Source organism: Castor canadensis, chromosome 7 (genome assembly GCF_047511655.1).
Source record: "Castor canadensis chromosome 7, mCasCan1.hap1v2, whole genome shotgun sequence".
Classification (NCBI taxonomy): domain Eukaryota; kingdom Metazoa; phylum Chordata; class Mammalia; order Rodentia; family Castoridae; genus Castor; species Castor canadensis.
The window spans coordinates 93,826,275-93,850,227 of record NC_133392.1 but is presented as its reverse complement, the minus strand read 5'-3'; the positions used below and the strand labels follow the sequence as shown (position 1 = coordinate 93,850,227).

The 23,953-nt window shown below is 33.4% G+C and overlaps 1 protein-coding gene across 41 annotated transcripts in view; it reads left to right on the top strand.

Annotated features, from left to right (window-relative positions):
* Adgrl2 (adhesion G protein-coupled receptor L2) overlaps positions 1-23,953 on the top strand; it is a 620,387-nt gene that overhangs the window by 579,186 nt on the left and 17,248 nt on the right. For 24 of the 41 annotated variants that reach the window (XM_074079630.1, XM_074079629.1, XM_074079627.1 and 21 more), the window contains 11 exons: positions 1,052-1,345; positions 1,920-2,023; positions 2,843-3,028; positions 3,850-3,888; positions 6,700-6,883; positions 15,631-15,756; positions 16,052-16,257; positions 17,339-17,512; positions 18,202-18,411; positions 19,283-19,503; positions 20,768-20,834. In XM_074079630.1, the coding sequence (XP_073935731.1) occupies positions 1,052-1,345; positions 1,920-2,023; positions 2,843-3,028; positions 3,850-3,888; positions 6,700-6,883; positions 15,631-15,756; positions 16,052-16,257; positions 17,339-17,512; positions 18,202-18,411; positions 19,283-19,503; positions 20,768-20,834 (1,811 nt within the window). The remainder of the gene's footprint in view (positions 1-1,051; positions 1,346-1,919; positions 2,024-2,842; positions 3,029-3,849; positions 3,889-6,699; positions 6,884-15,630; positions 15,757-16,051; positions 16,258-17,338; positions 17,513-18,201; positions 18,412-19,282; positions 19,504-20,767; positions 20,835-23,953) is intronic. The other 17 variants (XM_074079636.1, XM_074079637.1, XM_074079646.1 and 14 more) reach the window with 3 other exon arrangements.

The following is a 23,953-nucleotide window of genomic DNA, read 5'->3' as shown; positions in this document are numbered from 1 at the left end:
ATTTTTATTGTGATTTGAAAAGTAACTTTTTAATATGTTGTACAATACCAGCTTAAATTGTTGGCATCATATCTTTAAGGCTTTAAGGGTCAATAAATTGTAAATATCAACATAATTTTAGTGTGAGCTTTGTTAACTAAAAAATTTTTTTGTTTGTTTAAATGAAGTAAATAGTAATTAATGAAAAGAATGTTAAGTTCCTTTTTTTAAAAGCCTAATTGATTTAAATGTTTAAAAGTAATGTTAGAAAGCAAAAGTAACCTTTTCTTGAAAAACAATGTGCTTTGAAATGTGTAGCCATGGTCCTTTTATTTTCTCTGTTAAGGGTCACTAAGATACGGAGGGTTGGTTTCGAATTACACATGACTTGATCTAACCCTTTATCTTGATAAGAGATTGCATTATCACTTCTGATCAGAACTAGGTGTTTCTTCATACCTACCTTTTCAAAAGGTAAAGATGCCAAATCCTGAGATATTTCCTTACTAAAACAGCACAAGCATGCCAAGCTTATCTTCTGTTTGGATCTAATCAGGCATGTTCAAAAATCTCTCAAGCAAGAATGGCTGCTGGGTGGAAAGATGTCACAGTATTTGTTTTCCTGCAAGATGTAGAGTAGGTGACTTTAAATCTTTTTATCATCCTAATTACACATAATTGTCAGTCTTCTATTGATAGCTTGAATTTGTTTATAAAGTTTGCGTTTATAAAAGAATAGAATTTTCCTACATTAATCTATTTTCAGTTCCTGTTAGAAATTATACTTTAAAAGATCCCATCAAATATTTCATTAAGAAATAAATTGAATATAGACCGTTATACAATAAAAAGCTGTAGTAATGCCTGAATTATCATCTTTTAGCCAGTATTACCAGTAAGTTGTGACAGACAAAGAGATTTATTCTTTCCTCCTTCTCTACTTGTGCCTGTCAATATGGGGGCACACAGATGGGTAAAGGTTTTTTGTTTGTGCGTATACACACATCCATATGTGCTTATCTGTATGTGTGAGTGTGTGTTTGAGATTAATACAGTCATCTTTTTTCCATAGTGCCTACCACAGCTGTGACCATAACTTCTTCAGCTGAGCTGTTCAAAACCACAGTATCAACCACAAGCACTACTTCACAGAAAGGCCCCATGAGCACAACCGTAGCTGGATCACAGGAAGGAAGCAAAGGAACCAAACCACCTCCAGCAGTTTCTACAACCAAAATTCCTCCTGTAACAAATATTTTTCCCCTGCCAGAGAGATTCTGCGAGGCATTAGACGCGCGGGGGATAAAGTGGCCTCAGACACAAAGGGGAATGATGGTTGAACGGCCGTGTCCCAAAGGAACAAGAGGTATTTCCTGTAAAATGCTATACACACATTTTTGAGTTTAGTAAGTAGGGTCTAAATTACACTGAAGTGGTTGTATTTGAAGAAAGAGATATTTACAAATAGCTAAAAGCTTTACCAATGCCTAGTGAACAAATCACTAACAAATAGCTAACTTTATTATTTTTGTTACTTTGGGAACATAGCGTCTCTCAGAGTTTTAACTATGAAAATCAGGTCAGGTTAGGTGTTGAATCACTGATCTCTCTTAAAAGACCTCGGTCAAGGCTGAGATTTTTGCCTGGGGACTCAAGCTAGGCTTCCTTACAGCTGCCTTTCTCATTACAACCATCGCTTTGAATGAGTCCCAAGAAAATCAAGGACTTGGTTTGCCGTAAATGTCTGATATTTCTGCGCTGACTTTATATTTACTGTTTATAATCTGCATTATACTCTACATTTTGTCAGTTATTGTCAACTACTTCCATTATCGTTTATTCAAAATTTAACACACAGACTAGGATCATCATAGCTGATTTCCTGAATGCTTGCAGAAAAATGGTTTCAATTTCACTGTTGTTTTCTACATCTGTTGTAGGAACTGCCTCATATCTCTGCATGGTTTCCACTGGAACATGGAACCCTAAGGGCCCCGATCTTAGCAACTGTACCTCACACTGGGTAAACCAGCTGGCTCAGAAGGTTGGTTGGAACGTTTTAATATGGTACACATTGGTGGTTTAGGGCTTTAACTTCTAACATAAATAATTTAGTTTTGTATGTTAAAGCCAGCTCCATTGCTCTTTGTTCAGTAAAAAGTAAAAAATTATGCATAGTTTTCTCTGTAAACTATTTATTGAAAGTTACATATGTTTTGGAGTAAGTTGTTTTCTGTGTTAAGCTTTTTAATGAGTTCATACTTGCTTAATTTCATTCATGTTTAGTTTGTTCTCTTTTCTTTTGATGTTCATAAGACAAATAGTGCATTGGTCTAATAAATCAAATATCATTAAGTTTGCAACTGAATCCACAGAATGCAAGCAGATGTTTATATCACACATGATTATGATACAATGGCTTAAAAAATGACTTTAAAAAGCATTAGTAACTTCAGTGTTACAGTTTAATGCAGTGCCTTCTATTTTCTTTTTCATCCACCTTTGTGAAATAGAAACACTATAGTAACCTGCATTGACTCTGATTTCAATGCTCGATTATTGGAATAAACAAGATTTTTTAAGTAACAATTCAGTGAAATGAGAGAGCTTGCTGAAATTTTTTACAAAGTTTCTCTTTTTTATTTTTGTTTCTTTTAAGTGTCTGGTTAAGAATTTCTTTTGTGTGTTGAGGATCTAAAAGCCTTTAATCTTCTGAGATGAAGAGAAAGTTATTGGTCTCAATTAGTTGCAGGTTTTGGCATATTTACAATTTTTTCCCCACCACAACAGAAGTCTCGAAGAGCAGTAAAAGCTATAAACAAAATAGGAAGTTTTACTGATATAATACAAATTACCATTCCAGATCAGAAGTGGAGAAAATGCTGCTAGTCTTGCCAATGAACTGGCTAAACATACCAAAGGGCCGGTGTTCGCAGGAGACGTAAGCTCTTCGGTGAGACTGATGGAGCAGTTGGTGGACATCCTTGATGCACAGCTGCAGGAACTGAAACCAAGTGAAAAGGATTCTGCTGGGCGGAGTTATAACAAGGTAGGAAGAGCTTTTCTGCTATTTGAAATCACACTTGTTGTATAGCAGCATTCTAGTCTTCCAGCAGTTGGCTGCCAAACCTCTGGCCCCCTGGATATACACTTAGAAAGAACACTTCAAATCTGGATCATTTTTCCAGGAAGAATTACATTTCTGAAATGAGTGATCCCCCCTCCCCCCGCCACCTGTCCCACTCCCCAAGTTGGAAATGATATTAATCACCTCAGAGATTTTAGTTGGCAGTGTATTTCATCCATCTGATGGTGGGTAGTACTTTCACTTTAGAATGTGTTCTTTGGTTAGACGATTAATATACTTTGTATGCTTATAGGTGCAGCTCTTAATGTTGCAACAAAATTGTGACACAGGACTATTAGCCAATGAAATACTTTTGGGAGGACAAGTTACCCTCTTCAGGATTATTTTGTATCTGCTATTAATTTTTCATACTACAACAAAAATTTGATAGCTACTCTCATCACACTGTTTATATTAGGTTCATTTGAATCTAAAATCTGTGGCTAATAAATGGACTATTTTTTAAACCACAGTATATGTTTTGTCTCTCTCTTTAATTTATATGTTTATAATTTTTTTTGTTTCGTTTAACATGCTCTGGGTTAGTATACTTTAACAATGTACAGCTAAAAGCTGTTAAGAGAGCAGGTTTGGCAGTTAGTGTAGACACACACAAATCCAGAGCACTACTGTACATTACAAACTGAACTCTGGAACATCAGCTTAATTTTTGAGGATTTCTTCTTTCCTCATTTTCGACAGATAAAAGCTAACCTCTGATTTTCTTTTCTTTTACTTAAAAGCTCCAAAAACGAGAGAAGACATGCAGGGCTTACCTTAAGGTATCTCTCCTGTGCTGTCACCCTGCTTTCTCCCTTCTTCAGCTACCTGCCACGCTTTTCATCTTGCTGCATGACCCAATGTATTTCAGTCTTTGATAATTATATAATGTGCCCAATATCAGCTGTACAAATGTTGGCTTTTCACAGGTATATTACTCTCAGAATAAGCAAATAATTTATTTTAATAATTTTGCTGTTTTTCCATTCATCCAAAAGTTTAAGAATTTTAATGAACGTTTGCTCTGAATTGGAAGTAGTCATACAGTCTCTTTGTTTTCTTTGTCATCTCTGGATTAAACAACTTATCTAAGTAAAACAGCTATGATATATTCTTGGCAGTTTATCATATCAAAGACTGCATGATCATAATGTATGTGCATGAAAAAAATCACTGCTTTTTTATCTCTGTGGTGTACTCTTAAGTAAAACAGACTTTATCTTGAAAATCTCAGGAGTCATTTCTAGAATAAGAGTGATATGGGTGTGGGTGACTAGAAATGATATATAAGTAATGTGACTGTGATATCAGTGTATGTTACATGTCAGTTTTTACCAAGCTAGTGGGAGCAGAGAGACACTGCTTGGCTCACAGTTCTGTGCTCCAGCCAGTGTTTCTCCCTGGTATAGCCAAGTAATAGGAAATATGCTAAGGCTCACAGTGAATTATGCCTTAATAGTTCTCTGTGACAGATCAAATTATTAATACCAATTTGCATTCTGTGTTGATTTGTTTGATGTTTAGAAGTTCTTTTTGGAGAGATGGTTTCTCTCTAGCCTTACTTTTCTAGGTATCATTACCAAGTTAAATCAAACCTTGAAGAACAGTTTTATATACTGTGACAATAAAGTAAAAATACTTTTGTGGTTTCATAAAACAGAGATTTTTTTTTCAAGTACATAATTTCCCTAATTTTGGTTGACAAGGTCTGGAGGAAAAAAAAAGACTTCTACCTCACTAGTTAGTAAAAGACATTGTTGGACCTTAGGAAAGGCAGCAGGAAAATCTATTTTCAGGTAGCAAATGTTCTGAGAGTTCCTTTGAACTTATTTAATGGGAGTAAAGAAATAACTGCTAAAGTCTATAGAATTTTTCAAACCCAAATATTCAGAACACCTTTAAGGCATTAGTTAATGTGTGAAATGTGATAGGTATATTGCCTAAGAGAATGGGAAAGACTGCCTCTAGAATGTGATTAAACTAATGATCATTTTGATCCACTAGAAAAGTACAAATGGTAATAAATAAGGAGTGTTTCAAATCAATAAAAGCATGCTGTCAGCTAGTTATGTGTATTCATGGTAAATTTCATTGTGACCTTAATTTCTGACCAGTGTCACATTTGGTATGTCTCAAATGAGCTTGTCTGTTCAAACAGACCAATAACATTCCTTAAATTACAAATCAGAAGCTGACTAACACTATGCAAATTAAGCGAGTTTCTACTTTGTGACAGAGGATTCATTTGTAATTTAGATTAGAGACTCTAGTCTATATTTCTTGGTGACTAATGAATCTGTCCTCCAAAGACCATTTTCTGTTCCACTCTAGTTAGTGACTGCAGCAGTATCAATGTGAGCATTTTGACTCTTCTATCTCCCATTAGAGAGAGGAAAAAAGCCTTTAACGCCACTTGGAAGTATCTTCCACCTGCCAGGACAGTCGTGGTGGCTCACAATGCAGACAGAACAAGGATATTAAGATGGATTAAGCTAATTAATCTTACTCTGACAGTAGTCTCAAACAACTTTTTCCCTTGTTCATTTCAGTATATACCTCAAAGTAGCAAATTTCCTTGTTGTTCTTAATGTAATGTTACCTTTGTTTTCTTCAGTGGTTACCAGTAGATCAAAACAATTTATATATGGGCTTAATGACACATTATGACTAGGCAAATGGAATAGTAAATAAATGTAGTGATTTCTGCTTTCCACCTGTCCAAGATATACTCAGGGCATAGGCATAGGAAGTGTCAGTATAAGAGCCTACTTTCAATTGATTGGCTGACTGGTTTATATCTAATGTTACTTTGGGTGGTAATAAATTAAACCTACTTATATGAATATTGACAACTTGGGCTGTTTATGAGCATTTTATTTATGCTTTTTCGTTTTCCTTAAATTTTTGGTATAGCCCTTAATTAGTTTGCTTGCTTTCTTGATTCCTTTAAAAGCAAACCATTTTTTATGAATTAAAAAATGCTCTCCAATAGGTTTTTTTGTTTTTTTGTTTGTTTGTTTGTTTTAAGCTGGACAGGAATTTGGAAGGGTGAAAATGTTTGCAGATTCCTTAAACTTTATTTTTTTCTTCAAATGATTATAAGTAGACAATGTCTATGAGGCACAATTTTAGTTTTTATTTTAGTTCAGGTTCAAAAAAGTGATGTCTGAAATTTCAAGTGTAAATATTAGTGTTCTCCAGAGATATCAGTGTTTTCTTCCTTAGAACATTTCAGTTTTGAGATTTAAACTCAGTGACTTTAGTCATTGTGACCATGAAAGAGTTGTGCCTCAGGTTAAGAGCTGCTGCTGCTGACTATTGCATTTGCCCTTCAACAACTGAGATACGTTTAGATAAATGAAAACAAGCCATGTTTCTGTATATACACCCTATAATTAAATAGCAGTCTGCTAATCTTTAGTTACTCCTATTTTGAAGTAGACTGGCATGTTGTCCAGGTATATTCTGTCTTGAAATAAGACGAAATCATCACGACAGATAAATATCATGACTAGTTGTCACTAGTCACTGATTGAAAATCACCTCGGTTCTAGAAACAGTCAGAACTAATGATAGTTTTCTAATGGATGCAGGCAATTGTTGACACAGTGGACAACCTGCTGAGACCTGAAGCTTTGGAATCCTGGAAACACATGAATTCTTCTGAGCAATCTCATACAGCAACAATGTTACTTGATACATTGGAAGAAGGAGCTTTTGTCTTAGCTGACAATCTCTTAGAACCAACCAGGGTCTCCATGCCCACAGAAAATATTGGTAAGTGAATCTATTGTTATCTTTAATTTTGATTTAGAAAACAGATGCTTAAGAGAATGACATTTCCATTCTAAATCTATTTCCCTATGCCAAACTTCTCCTTTGTTAAATTGCAAAAGAAATTATTGATTATAACTTAATAAAATTATACAAAACCCAAATTCACCCTATATCTTTTTAAAGTTTTTTTTATGGGTATGTGTGTGTTTCCAATTGAAAAATCATTAAAGAAAAAAGTGTAAAAACACTTAAATGACAAGAGTATGGATCGCTTAAGTAATGAAAGTGCTTGCTATGAAACTGGCGAATGCGTTTCCATTTTATATAATTTGTTCCTAGTGAATTCAAATTACTTTATGGTAGGTGTTCTCCTGGTTAAATATTTTAGTTAACAAACTTGAGTGAAATGTTCAGCACAAAGTGAAAATTTCAGCACAACTACCAGGTAAAAATATGTTCAGTGAATTACATCTCCCATACTGTAGACTACCCGTGTTTCACGAAGTGAAAAATTGCTACAAATAGTTTTGAGGCATAATTAGAATGGAAATACTGCCACTACAGAGAGATAGAAAATCATTTTGAAAATATTTGAAAGAAGTTAAGTAAGTGTTCTCTAATTTAGGTTTGACCAATTTTTTTATTATTGATTATTTGATAAGGTTGGACTTGCATGAAGTTTGCTACATCCTTAGGGAAGTAAAAACTTTCCCAAGCATTAAGTTAATAAAACAAACAAACAAAAAACCCAAAATGGATACAGACTACTTTTCCACCAAAAATTGTGCTCACTTCATGAGGGCAGAAGATACCGAATGAAGCCTCGCATCTGGACTGCTATATCTTATTGCCTAATAATGCCTGCCAGTGTCATGTGAATTTGTGTTTTTTTAAAAAAGAGAAGGGTATGTAGACAATGCATAGAAATCAAATTATGACTCCTGAATTTAAATTTTAAACCTTAAGTTTGCCATAACTAAATTTTTGAAAGAAATGAAATGTTAAAATAATTTATCCTATGGTATGGAAATAATCACCCAGTAACTTCAGTGTAGATAAAGTCAAAATAATGCAGATTACCATGATCTGGGATACTTGTTCATGAGGAAAAGAACATTTTGATGTAGCTTTAGTCGTAATACAAAAAAAAATAAAATTCCTCCTCTTTGTCTAAAGCTTCTATTTTTGAGGTCAATTTAATTCCTGATCTAATAAAATTGTTAAGTTACACATTGAACAGTATTTCTCACTTGTTTTCAGTGACATAACTCTTAAGGACAGAGGGGTATACCCTTGATTATACCCATCCCAAAGAACAAGTCATGAAAGAATTATTTGATGTAGTGTATTATAACCTCAATTTGTTTTTTAAGTCTTCCAAAGGTTATTAAAAATAAAAACATAAAGTAAATAGTTCATCCTATTTGACTTTGAAAGTATAAACAATTTTGAGAAAAGAATTCATTATTTACTATGAAAAATTCAATTTTTCTTAGGACTTAAAGTTTTGTCTTTTCGGACATAAGGGCTAACATAACCTAATAGTCCTCTATGATCTCGTTTTCTTAAAGCTCTTATCTAAACTTAAGGCATGGCTACAAGATCTAAAATGATTGAAACACTTTTTTGTTTTCTTTCTTACTAATATCTCCTTAAATCCTCAGTCTAACTCCATAGCATGATTTACCTTTGTAATAATTTGTGACCCCATAAAAATGGTATCTGATTGTGGCATTTTACAATCAACTTCAAGGTATAATTGATACAAAGTAAAGGTACCTGTCTTAAGCACACAGTTTGATGGATTTTAAACACGTGTACACCCAAATAATTAATCATCGGCATGGTCAGCATTTTTGTTCCTTCACAAGTCAGTCACCTCCTATGCTCAGCTCCAGGCAACCAACCACTGATCTGCTTTTCATCACTGTCATAATTTTTCTAGACCTTTATTTGAATGGAATCATACAGTATGTACTACTCTTTTTGGTCTTGCTTCTTTTATGCAGGATAATATTTTTGAGATGTACCCATATAGATGGGAGTGTCAGTAGTTCAGTCCTTGTAATTACTAAGTATAATTCCATTGTAAGGACACAATATCCTTTGTATATCAGCTCCTTCTTTAAACTTTGGTTTATTTCCACTTTCTGGCTGCTCTTTTCCTCAGTGATCTCCAACAGCAATATATGAGCTCCACTTAACTCCACATCCTCTCCAGTATTAGCAGTCTTTTTATTTTTAGCCTTTTTTGGTAGTTCATAGTCACATCTCATTGTGGATTTATTTTGTATTTCTGTGATTGCTAAGTAACATTTTACTGATAACTTCTTTTCATGTGTTTATTGACTATTCACATGTCTTCTTATGACATGTCTGTTCATTTCTTTTGCTCATTATCTCATTGCGTTGTTTATCTTCTTGTTAACATTACAAGGATACTTAGTATAATATCTTTGGTCTGAAATATGTATTCTGAATGTTATCCCTTGGTGTATGACTCTTCCTTTTATTCTCTCATTATCTTGAGAAGTTTACAATTTTGATTTATAAAAATTTCCATTGTCTTGTTTCAACATCTAGCTTCTCACCACTTTATTATTTTATAGCAAATCATAGAATCCTATCACTACTGTTGTGAAAAACTTCATATGTATTCAAACTCCTTTACAAAACACAATACCATTTAAAAATTAACAAAAATAAGGTCAGAAAATAACAAAAATATGTATACTTTTGATTTTTGTAAATATGTTAATAGTTGGTTTTGTTTGAACAATGCTACAGATTAAGTTCACACAATATATGTATTTGATATGTTGGTTGAGCTTCTTTTAACTGAAAGGCTGCACCCTTAAAAAAAAAAAAATTACCTAGCTGCTCACTGGTGTCTCACACCTTTAATCCTAGCTAATTAGGAAGCTGAATTTGGGAGAATTGGGGCTCCAAGCCCACCCAAGCAAAAAAGTATTTTAGACCTCAATCTCAATGGAAAAAAGATGGACATGGTTGTGCACCTGGCATATGAAGGGAAGCCCAAAATAGGAGGATGGAAGTCCAGGCTGGCCTTGACAACAACCAAAACCTCATCTAAAATAACCACAACAAAAATGGATGGGGAAGTGGCACAAGTGGTAGAGCACCTGCCTACCAAACATGGAGCCATGAGTTCAAACCCCAGCACCAGCAAACAAACAAATAATTTTATTGAAGAAAACAGGTGATTTGTCTTGTAGAATTTCCCACATTCTGGATTTTGCTTATTTTATCCCTAGTACATCGTTGAACCTATTTAATAATATTAATAATTAGGTACAGAGGTCGTATTACAAGGCACTTAATGTTTGGTTGTCTTTCCTTGGGACGTTAAAATTAATTAGATGTTTTAGATGTGTGCTATAAGCTAATCCATCAGTTATAAAATTTCCTTTCATGTATTTTCCAAATAGTCTTAGTACCCAGCATAATGCCATCTGTCACTTTAGACATAGTTATATTGCAGTTTAAAACAAAGAAAACAGCAGTTCACAACAAATGTATACTGTTTCTTCTCCTATATAACCATTGTGACTGGACTTAGCTCTGCCTCCTGTCATCCTCACTTCCTCACCGTATTGTTTTTTCCCTGGGACCTAGGCTGACAGAGAAGCTCCTCCCTAGAACATTCAGGTCTCCTGGCTGAGGTTAGAGTTTTCTTAGAGCCTCTTTTGTACAGATCCTCTCCTTTCATCTCACTGCAGCCAGTATTCTGATGAATTTGGAAAAAAAGGACAGATAAAAATATTTAAATTCTTTCTACAGAATGGCTGTAAGTGAGGCTGTAGATAGCCCTCCTCCGAGCCAAGTATATTCAGTTCCAGAACTCTTTGGTTCAGTCATACATCACTTCAGGCATAGAGAGAGCATAGAGAGAGCACAGACATCTGCGACCAGCCACCCAGCCGAGCCACATGGTGGTATTTTCCCATGTACACTTAAATTTAAAAAAAAAACAGAACTGATCACAGATAAGGTAGTAAACGTGATCATGCACGTGCTCTATGCTGATCAGATCAAGAAGGGGGTAGTTCATATCTTTTTTTTTTTTTAGCATTTTAAAAGTTTTTGTTTTTATTTTTATGTATACTTTGGAGATGAGGTTCTCACCAAGTTACGCAGGCTGGCCTCGACCTCCTGGACTCAGGAGTTCCTCCTGCCTTGGAACAGGAATAAAATTTTGAAGATTTCTTTTTTCTACAGGGTGTTTAATTTTGACATTTTTAACATTAATGATTTCACACTCTGTGAATAATTGAATAATTTTCCTCACACTTTTATGTTGTTCACGTTTAAATAAATACTGACTTGTACATCTCTCATTCATTCATTCATTCATTTGATCTAAGAAGGCACTTACTTAACTATTCTGATAAACATTTTAGTAGCTTTTACTTTTTTGCATACGTAAGGGAAACTGCCTTGAAATGTAGCCATGCATATATGTCCTGAAATAGAAGCTCTGAGTGCTGCAGCATGCCCATCGTCAACGGTGAACAATGCCAAATTGTTCTTAACCTTGTTTTAACAGTTGCCTTCTCACTGGCATTAGTAGTAATACCATCGCTGTCTTTGCTAACACTTCATTGTTGACATAAATTTTGTTAATCTAATTAGTTGTTGATTCCATTACTGTTTTAATTTGCAGTTCCCCTGATTACTTATTGCTTTTGATTCTTTTTAAATGCATTTATTTGCCTATTTTAGTTTTCTTTCCTGTGAGTTAGTTGTCCACAATGTGTTTATACTTTCTTTGTGTGTGTTTGGTTTCTCTTCTGTATTCAGGACACAATTATTTGAGGATTGTGTTACTTTACAATGTTTATTCTGTGCCTTTCCTTTGTTAACTATTTTTAGGTATCATTTTATGAAATGGTGAAATCAAATTTATCAGTCCATACTTTTAAGGTTGGTTTTTGGTATCTTGTTGAAGAAATTTTCTTTAGGCTTTCTGCTTAAGAAAATTTTCTCTACTTGGAATTCATAAAAATCTTTCATTATAAACTTTCATTATAAATATTTCATTATAAACAATAAAGCTTGACCTTTTTACATTTCTCTTAAGTTTACTTAAAATTTATTTTTGATTATAATATATGAGGGAGGCAAATAATTTAGTTTTTTCTTTTGAATAATCTGTTTTTCTGTTCTTTTATTAGTGCATAACCCATTCTTTCCCCCAATGATTTATAATGATGTCTCTGATACAGGTTGTTTCTATACATGTCAGCATGTTAATAGGGTGTAGTGTTTCCTGCTTTTCTTTTGTATTGTTGTGTTTTCAGTAATACTGTTATCTCTTGAGTCTTTCAACCTTACTCCTTGAGGGATTGCATTGGCTGCTTGTTTCCATACCAATTCTAAAATCAATTTATCATTTTATACATATGCACAAAATCTTGTTAAATTTTTATTAGAATTAGTCTTTTTTCATAGATAGATTTTAAAGAAGTACAAATGATTTTTTTTTAGTTCTCCCAAATAAGAACATTATGTATTTCTCTATTAATACTTAAGTCTTCTAAGAAAGTTATATATTTTTCCCATTAATGTCATGTACCTTTTAAAAAAATTTAGGTTTATTTTTATGTAAACTACACATTTTTGTTTTTATAAATAATAGACTTTTTTGCATTACATATCTGATTGTCACTTTATGTGTAGTAACACAATTGATTTTGTCAATAGCAACCTTGCTAAATTCTTATAGCTGATAGTTTGTAGAGTCCCTCATGATTACTGTGCAGTTAATTATGCTCACTATGTTTTTTTGTTTCTTTTCAGTTTTTATACCTTTTGTTTTCTTGAATTATTGTATTAGGTAGTGTCCTTTAGTGCAGTGCTAAATAAAACCCATTAATACAGATCATTCTGACTTTCAAAGCATTGCTTCGGCCGTCAGTGGTAGAGTATGCCTGTAATCCCAAAACTGGCAGAGTGTGGTTGGTGGATCAGGAAGTCTTCTCCAGATCAGCCTTGGCTGCATAAGAGAGACCCTGTTCTCAAAACCAACAATAAAAACAAACCAAAGGAATTCTTCACCATTGTTTGCTTAGGTTTTAGATAGATAACCTTTGAGAACAAAAATTTATCTATTGAAGGAATTTTCCCTTTACATTACAGTAAATGAGTGCTGAAGTTTACTGAATTCTTTGATAATAGTTTTTCTTCAATTTTCTAATTTGGTGAACTATAATATTATACTTTCTAGTATATTAGTTTTCATATACTTTTTTTGAGTTAAACTTTATTTAGAATAACACATTTAAAGTGTGCATATATTTTGTTGAAGTTTTTGCATCATTTTAATGAATGAGAATATCCTATAATTTCTTTCCTTGTGCTATTATATGCATTGACATTTTTTTCCATTTTTCTGAAACAAAAATAAAGACCTTATTTACAGTGAATTAAGGATATATTTAACTATGAGTTGATTTTTCTTTAATAATCATAAATTATTGGGGGCTTTATAATGGGAAATTTACCATTTTGTCTGTTTTAACATTTATTGATTGATTAATGCAAGTCTGTTAGTATAAATTTTGTTATCTTGTAGCTTAAACTGAAATTCTAAATTATATAATAATAATCCTGATGCTTTTTAAATTTCTTTTCCTTTACTGCTGATATAATTTTTAAACTTTAATGAATATTTGTTGAATACAATTAATACTTTGTATGTAGCATTTGAATGATAGATGGAAACTCAAAGGATTTTCTTTTATTAAGTCTTTTGGTTTAAAGAGAATTAATGATTATGGTTACTTTCCATGTGAGGAAGAGACAATTATATACTAGAGGTATGTTTGCTACTCTTACTCCCCCAGTATTTCTTGCCAGTATATATGATAAGAGAAGAGTTCCTCTACCTATCACTACTTAATCTTTTCAGGCATCCGTCAATAAAATAAAATCTCAACCAGTTTCTGCACCTGAAAGAATCCCAAGAGTTACATGAATGTTCTTATAAATTCTATTTCAGTTAAGTGGTTGAATTGCATATGAGTCTCTGTTTTCATATTTATAGCTAAATCTATATATACTTTGTAAAACAAAGTGGAGAAAATAAAAAATTAGTATATAAGGGTTACAAGAGTATAATGATACTACTCCATTTTTATAGAAAGAAAGGGAATGGGTGAATTTATATTACATGTTTATGAAAATAGACATGCATGGTTATCTAGGCATAGAAATAGTTATGCAATCAAGTAGACATTAGACAGGGTAAAATTCATAGAAAATACATGGACCATATTTTTTGATTGTTTTGGTTGGTTTGGTTTGCTTTAGTTTGTTTTTTTTTTTTTTTTTTTTTTTGAGACAGGGTCTTGCTATATCACGCAGGCTGAACAGGAACCTGCAGTAATAGCCCACAACATCCTTGAGCTTATTATCAGCCTACTCAGCCTCCTAAGTGGTAGGATTACAGTTAAGAGCCACCACCATGCCTGGCTGTATTCTGTTTAAAAGTTAGATGAATATTGATAGAAAATATTGCAGTCTTTACAACAAACAGCAAACACTCATGTTAACAGTGGTGCTACTAACTATAGTTCTGAAAGAAAAACAGCTTTGGCAATGTTGGTCATATAATTGTTACAATGCATGTTGAATTTTTTTTTCTTTAGGTCCTTTTCAGGGTGCTACTTGTTTTAGGGTTTTTTAAGGTGTTATTTTGGTGGGGCTTAAGTTTGAACTCAGGGCTTCATACTTGAAAAGCTAGGTGCTCACTGCTTGAGCCACATCTCCAGTCAATTTTGCTCTGGTTATTTTGGAAATAGGGTCCCATGAACTATTTGCCTGGGTTGGCCTTGAACCACAACCCTCCTGATCTCAACCTCCCAAGAACTAGGATTACAGGCATGAGCCTGACTTGTGAGTTTTTGAAATTTGAATTAGACTGCAGTGGTTGGCCAACTCTTTCTGTTCAGCTACAGACAGTATATATTTGGCTCTGCATATCATGTGGTCTCACCTGCAGATACCTGCCTATACCACTAAAACAGTCATAGACTATATGTAAATGAACACAGATAGCTGTGTTCAAACAAAACTTTGTTTACGAACAACAGATGGCAGGAGAAGTTTGGCCCTCAGCTACCATTTGGCCATTTTGGAGTATATAGAAATTGATGGTTATTACTGACAATTAATGGGAAGTTTCAATATAATGACAGATATTTTCTTGTAAATATGCTTTGCTGGTCTCACTTCTTTTAGAAATTAGAAAAATTTTTACCAAAAACGTGATGTATGTAATTTTATTGTTAAAATTGATCATACATAAAAAATAGATGTTTATGTGCAACAAAGGAATTCAATTTTATACTTCTTACGTAGTTTTACTGCCAGGTAATGGTCATTGAAAAGTTATTTAACAGAACAATCCCCCAAAATACCATTTTGAAATATTTCTGTTTAATTTTGTGGTTTATATAGGATCTCAAAAGTTATGTACTACTATTAATTTATGGGCTAAAGTTCAGAATTAGTTCATGACAAAAGACATAAAAATGTGAAGGAAACATTAAAATGATTATGCAAAATTATTTAGAGAAATCAAGGTTTAAGATCCCTTGGAATAATTTTCTTGAAATCTAACAGTAAAGTTTTGTAAATAGACAAAAAAGGAAACAATAGTTTCTGTACAATTATCATTCACCTTTTTTTTTTTTTCTTCCTCCTTTATCCTTCACCTCTTACAGTTCTGGAAGTTGCTGTACTCAGTACAGAAGGGCAGGTACAAGACTTTAAATTTCCTCTGGGCATCAAGGGAGCCGGCAGCTCAATCCAACTCTCTGCAAATACTGTCAAACAGAACAGCAGGAATGGTAAGATGGAACAGCATTTTAAAAAATTGACCCTCTTTCCCTCCCTCTTGCCCTTCCTTCTTCTCTTCCCCTCCCCTTCCAATCCTTCTTTCCTTATTCAGATAAACTGAATATTTTACCCTGAATACAACAAACATGGCTTGACGCTTAAAAGCAGATTTAAAAATAATGCCTTATTCTTTCCCAATGAACTTAATCTAAGTAAAGATTCCATAAGGACTTTTTCACTATTGCATCTTACTTTATTTATAAGCATATTTCCTGTAAGTCATACGACTATTTTTTACCTTCCTAGGGCTTGCAAAGTTGGTGTTCATTATTTACCGGAGTCTGGGACAGTTCCTTAGCACAGAAAATGCAACCATAAAACTGGGTGCTGACTTTATTGGTCGCAATAGCACCATTGCAGTGAATTCTCACGTCATTTCAGTTTCAATCAATAAAGAGTCCAGCCGAGTATATCTGACTGACCCTGTGATTTTTACCCTGCCACACATTGATGTAAGTTAATGTATGTTAATGAAGTCGTGGAAGGTTATAAAACCAGAGGGGGATGGAAAGCAAAACTGACATGCTGGGGAGGCAGAGAAGGACAGTGGGGAGATGGGAGGGAGAAAAGACCTTCCATTAGAATTTTAAATATTGGACTAGGTCAGATACACAAGTTTATTTAAGTCTGTGAACATAAAATTAAATGAGCCTGGTTCAGTGATTATTAGAACTTAAGTGTATTCTTAATGAAAGCTAATTCAGTAATCAACAGGAAAATGTAAATGACTCTAATTTGTTTTCCAATGAAATTAACTCTTACCTTAGCAGCAGGATAGCTGAATATTAACTCTTAGGATTCTGCCATTTTAGTGTGGCAAGTAATTTTTTAAAAAATTGGTTTTACTGATCATGTTTGGCACAACTGTTAGCAGAAATCGTGTTTTAAAAAAATAGAACTGAGGAGATGGAATTCCTCTTTTGTGCGTTAAAATACAAGTTGATACTTAAATAACTGCTGTTATAAGTAAAGTGAATATGTGCCCGTGGACAACCAAATGTATTTTCAGAACTGACAAAAATGAATCTGGGTGGTCATGGTCCTTGTCTCATATCCACTTCATTTAAAAGTTCACTCTTAAGAGTCCTGAGTCTAACTGCATGATTCAGATGGCTGCTAATGTGTCACTTACAATTAACCAAAATTGGTCCCAAAATTGAAAATGAATTTTTTTAAGACATTTGGTCCTTATAGAATTTTCTCAGAACAAATTCATAGCTCTAATCTTATCTGAAAGGGGGAAAAAATATTGTAATGTACCATTAGTATGTAAAATCATAAAATGGAAATTGTAATTGTGTAAAACGGGTCTTTGGTAATTTAGAGTACACTTTAGAATGTTTCGGACTATAAAGCCCCTTTTAAGTTAGATATCTGCCTTGTATAACATAGTCCACAATTTTGCTGATGAAAAACTTTATAGTCCGAAACATGCAAAGTTTAATCTAAATTACCTTTTACACATATTAAACAATTGCTCTTGCCATCTTAGAATGTAAAATCCTAATTTTATCTTGTCGTTTCATTTCCCAGCCTGACAATTATTTCAATGCAAACTGCTCCTTCTGGAACTACTCAGAGAGAACTATGATGGGATATTGGTCTACCCAGGGCTGCAAGCTGGTCGACACTAATAAAACTCGTACAGCGTGTGCCTGCAGCCACCTAACGAATTTTGCCATCCTCATGGCCCACAGGGAAATTGCAGTACGTATTTGTACTTCTAATTAGTAGCAGAGGAAAAACCTGAGAGAGTCAAAAGAGCCTGTGTAATAGTCCATCTTTGTTGTCTATCGTAACTGAAATGCAAACAAAGTAATATGGATTTGTAATTGTTTCTTCACTGTCCATACATTTTAAGAAGTCTTGGTACTATATTGTTACTACTTAAAATCATGTAATAAAATTAAGGTTATATAAAATTAACATATATTTTGAAAACTCAGGTTTATTGTTTACTCATCACTCAGCATATAAGCACAAAGAAACCCAAGAAGCAGATAAAAACATACACGTTAGCTTATGTGTTAGCCAGGAAAATCATTAAAACGTCGATTATTTTTAATTATGACTAAGTATTCTTTATTCTTTCATGTAAACATTTTCTACATGTATTTGAAGGCAATTATTTCAAGTATTATTTCAGAATATTTGGGCTATTGCATCTTTTTCTGTGTAAAATCTTCCTCTTTCATAGGTTATTCTTTTATTATTAATGTCAATAAGATAATTTTGAACTCTTTTATAAGGGCAAAATTTCTTTTTATATATGAGACCTGTTTGAGCACACATCAATATTGTTCTTCAGAGAATTTAATAGTATAAGGCAAGGCTGTTTCCCTCTAGCTGATGTGACGTAGGAATACTAATGTTCACTGTATCTTTTTGTTTTTCAGTATAAAGATGGAGTTCATGAATTACTTCTTACGGTCATTACCTGGGTGGGAATTGTCATTTCTCTCGTTTGCCTGGCTATCTGCATTTTTACCTTTTGTTTCTTCCGTGGTCTACAGAGTGACCGTAATACTATTCACAAGAACCTTTGTATCAACCTTTTCATTGCTGAATTTATTTTTCTAATTGGCATTGATAAGACAAAATACACGGTAAGCACCTATTGGGTTCAGTGACCTTGGATATCTGAATATAATTTTAATAGGTGTGAATCCACATATGATTTGACCATTTGCTTGATACAATTGGCATGGAAATATTGAAAAATAACTTGTAATAAATTAAAAGTTTTAAGGCAGGTGAACATTAAGTAATGTTATGAATTAATTCATCTTGTGTATTAAAAGTACAGTTGAATTTTTCTGGCTTGTCATTAAGTTATGTAGTATAGAAGAATGCTGAAAATAAATGAAAAGAAAATATTTTTAAATTTCTACTTTGCTTACATAGTCATTCTGACCAGCGGATTGGTCCTTTCTTCATATTTAGAGCAGTTGATTCATCAGTGTGAGGCCTCAGAGTCAGAAATAGAACTTATTATTTAATGCATGACCCTGTATTCATCTGCACTGGGATGAATGGAAGAATTCTCCAAATATGATAAGGAAATAATCCTATACAACTAGAGTGGGTATTTATTATTAAAGCTTTAAAATTCAGTCATAGAAAGCATAGAGCTAAAACCTGTTCTGAAGACTTGTGAAGCAAATCGTATACAAGTGAAATATTTAGATTTCATACTGGGTAGTTTGAGAAGAGAAAGATGTATTCTTGCTTGATATTTAATTTCACTAAAATAGTAATATCATACAGTGATGAAATCTGCTTACATGGCATACACTCTGTACATTTAGTAGTATTTTTAACTTGTTTTCATTTATGAAAAAATATTGAGGAAACAGTTTAAACAGTGATGTATTTTAAGACAACAATGATTTCCGTCAGTGAATATTTTATAGTTTTGAAGTGGGTTATTTGTATTCACGAATTTTCTGTTTGTGTTTTTGTTCTTTTCCTTTGCAGATTGCATGTCCAATATTTGCAGGGCTTCTACACTTTTTCTTTTTGGCAGCTTTTGCTTGGATGTGCCTAGAAGGTGTGCAGCTCTATTTAATGTTAGTTGAAGTTTTTGAAAGTGAATATTCAAGGAAGAAATATTACTATGTTGCTGGTTACTTGTTTCCTGCCACAGTAGTTGGAGTTTCAGCTGCTATTGACTATAAGAGCTATGGAACAGAAAAAGCGTAAGTAATTGCAAGCGACCTGAGTGTTTTTCAAGTGAATAATTTTTTAAAGCCTGTTAGCTGTCAGTGAGGGTCCCTGACAGACTAAAATAGCATCTGAAAGCTTTATTGGTAAGAGAATGGTCATGCCGTGCACAAATTACAATCAAGTCTTTTGTAATTTTCTAGGTTCAGCGGATTTGTTCTCTGGTGAGACAGATTCTAAATTATGGACTTTCTTTTTAACACAAAAGATTGACCTGAAACAAATTGAAAAAGTAAATAACTTTTTGGCCTTAGAAAGATATAAGTAAAAATTCTGAACTTAAAGCATCTGACAGGTTTAAGTACTCTGGTTTAAGCCAATGCTTCATTAGCTCTCCTTGTGCAGCCGACCCTGTAGCTAATTCTCCTGGTGCACTGTGGCAGTAGCATGTTCCATCCCATATGTGTCACTTTGATAATATTTTATCAGGCAGTTTGAAAGGATTAAAATAAGTCACTGCCTTTCATTTATAAAAGTAGAGCTATTTACACAAAGTCCATGTTACTAAGGTTTTTGTTTGCTAGAGGCATGAATTTGCCTTTCAATTCATTTTATTTTTTTCTTTGATAAAATTAGCCATATGAAGAGTCTTTTGGAATAAAGAAAGGTTTTTGACTGTACATATGATGAAAGACAAATATGGAAAGTTTAGCAGGAATTCAGTGCTATAAGTAAAAATGAACACTAAGTGAAATCTGACTTAATAAGCTTCAGCATCATTCACACTAACACCGAATGAGCTCTGTGTTTGATTTTTTTTTTTCAAGTATCCATTCCTTCCTAATGTTTTACACTGTTCTGCAACAAACATCTGAATGGGCTATCTATTTTGTTCTGTAGGGTTAAGCACTTTCAGGTTTCAGAAAAAAAATTTAGATGATTACATGTAGAACTTTAAAATGGTTTGACAATTTGAAATACTAGGTTTCAGATCTTTCTTAATAAAGTCAGAGGTCATAGGACTTTAGGGTTAGGGCATGATTATTGTTTTTCCCTGTTTAAACATAATTTTGCATGCTTTTATCAGATATTAAACCTGAAATAAAAACTGAAGGTTAAAGTAAACAAATTGCTATTGTTTGTTCAGCCAAAACCAACTCAGAACTACTAGAATTGTTCTTGCCCATGATGAATGAATTTTCCAAAGCAAATGTAGATGTAGTTTTTAAAGTTCTATTTTTCATGGGAGTTTGAGGGTCCACTGAAGCTGCGTAATGCATACTCTTCTTTTCATGACAGTTGCTGGCTTCACGTTGACAACTATTTTATATGGAGTTTCATTGGACCTGTTACGTTCATTATTCTGGTAAACAGACTATTTTCTCTTCTTTTTATCTACTATTTTAGTAGTGCTATTCAGACAAACAAAGATAAGTTGTTTTATGATTATTTATGCATCAGTACATTTGTAAATATGTCTGTCTTGTAGGAAAATATTATGTGATATATTTTAAATATTGTACCGTTATTGAGCATTTATACACTTGCTAATTAACTGTTTCTGAAAATCACCTCTCCTCTGAAAAGCACCATTTCCTATGTCTGGGTATGAACAATAACATATCATAATCTAATAATTATAATTCTGCACCATGTTGTGAATTCAGTGAATATTGTGGAAAAGTAAATGAGTGTTACCTTAATTTCACATAGCATTGTAGTACTTTAGGGTCTTTCAGGGTATAAATGTTTTTAAAGCTTACATTACTAAATCAATATTAAATAAATATTAAACTCATTAGAGTTTAAAATTAAAATGTCACATACTAGTGACATTAAGGCATTTTTAAGCCTCTTACATTACTTGTAATTATATTTGAAGTATATTTGAAATAAAAGGATATAGCTAAAGTATCAGGTGTTTAGTGTTTAAAACTTTCACTCTTGTAGAATAATGCTGATAGAAATGGGTGTTACTTACCATTGTAAGACTGGCAGGAGACATAAACAAGTTTAAATATTCTGTATACTAATATTTTCAAATAATTTTATTCCTATGTTAAGGATTTTCTTTCTTAATTTTTATTTTTCACAAACAAGACACAGGATCTTTTTAATGTTCCATTAAATTGAGAAAAATTCTGGTACCTGAAGGAAACTTAAAACACCTCATATGTGCATCTTAGTTGTCATTAAAATTATTTAACACAATTATGTTTACAAAGCATGACTGCCTGTATGAATCAGACCAGTAAAGTATTCTTAAGTGTTTCTGGAAAAGCTGGTATCCTACCAGAATTATTCAATCCAGGTGATTGACCCAGATTTTGTTCTTAGTTTAGGTATGTTAACACAGCCCAAGCCTCTCTAGACTAATAGCTGACATGAGGAGGTATGATCTTTAAAGATACAGGCTTCGTTTTTTCCCCTGTCCCTTGGCCAAATACATTTATCATTTGAAAACATAAAGATAGATTTAGGAATGTTTGGTCTATAAAAATACCATGTGTTTATTTCAGTTATACTGCAGTTTATATCTCTAACAGTAAATACTGATTTTAGAGGATTAATTTTTTTTTCTCTTGGCAAAGGAATTAATGCTAACATATGCAGCTTTAAGTAAGAAAAGAGGTAAAGGACATGCTATTTATAATGAGAACCCACTATTACTTATTAGTCTCATTTTTTTAGGTTGAGATGTGAAGCACTTTGTGTAACATTGTTCCCATCTTTAAACCAAACAAATGAAAGAAACCGGCAGGTAGCCATCACAGTACAGAGCTCCTTGGAATTCTTCTGCAATTGCTTTGCCCTCTAATCATCCCAATGCACAGAGAGGCTAAGTGGTCTAGGAGTACAAAACAATATTTTGCAAAACCATGTCTTTCTCAAATTGAGAAATTTGAATGTACAACATATGTTTTTTGAAACTACATTTACCAACGTAGATTATCTGGTGATAGGAGACAATTAAAAACTAATTTGGACACAAATCTTAATAATATAAACTAGATTATATACTATCCCCTTAAGGAATATTCATCTAATAAAAATTACCTATTGGTATTCCTAGAAAATGTAATTTTGCATGTCTGACTTTTCAGATTGAAAGCATTTAACTTTCTAGTGTTAAGTAGGTGTACATTTTTAATAATAATGTTCTATGAAGAAAAATAACATGCTAAGTAAGATGAAGTTTCCTACTTCTGCATTTCTCTAGAATGTCTTGCCTTACAGGCACTAGGGTTATTATATCTATGAGAAAAGTACTGGTAAGTAATGAGCAATGGGAAACCATTAGTATGCCTGAAATGGTTTAATGAAAGCTTGGATCATGACACGTCAGGAGCTGTTCTTATCATTTGGACAGCTCCATCTGCATCATTAATAATTAATTCAGTTCAGTAAGAGTTCAGCTCACACACTCATTTAGAAGTCTTCTTCAGAGAACACCTCTCTGGCTGCTAGTCCCAGGGAGAAATAGGTTTCTGCTTGGCTAACAGCAAAGATCTGGAGGTACAAGTACAGTTTTAGAGTTGCATTTGCCAGGTAGCAAAAGCTCCAGGGAGGACAAAAAGGGTCAGAACATGTGCGGTTCAGCTAGGTTACTTCAGAGTGGTGCTTCTGTTCTTCTGTCTTATCATATCCATGTCAGCACAGCAAGCTATGGAATGCATTTTAAGCTGCTAAGCTCAGACAGATGTGATCCAATTGAGCAGGCTGAGGACCATAAAACAAACTGCACTTCTGTAATCTGTGGCTCCTTTTTTTTTTTTTTAAACTTCTTTGTATTTTTATGTTTAGCAACAGTGCATGTGTTGTTTAACTCTGCCATATCATTTAGTAGTATTGGATTTCATCAGCCATTATTATTTGGGGAAGAGGTAAAAGTGTGATATTGGTCAGTGGAAAAGAAAGAATGTCCCAATTTGGTAATTTACTAATATATACTGGATAGGATTTTTTTTTTCTTTAGGATCTGCTTTCACATAGAGTTCTATTAAGAGACACCCACCTGTCTGTTTATACCTATACATATTCACATGCACACATAAACACACAGCAGAGTTAATATATATGATTGATTCCTGAATGAATTGCTGTATTTCCAAATAAATCATCAGTCTTAGCATTTAGGGTGATAAATTAAAGTACATATCTAACACAGCCCTAATAACCTATACTTATTGATGGCTTCTGTGTGAATAATTAAGTAACTACATGTATTGACCAGTTTCAGACAAATCTTCGTATATGTAACTGTAGTTCTACCTTTTTCCCTTCTCAGTAATGCAATCTTTTGACCTATCCCAAAATACTATGTTGAAACTCAGTGGTATGTATGTTTTTTGGGGGGGACCCTGAGAACAAAGGGTCAGAAATGTGTCCTTACTGGAATATAAGCGCGAACAGTAGCAATTGGATGAAATGTCTCCATTTCATCCTGTCCCTTGGCCTGCCTTCCAGTGATAAACAAGGGAAATT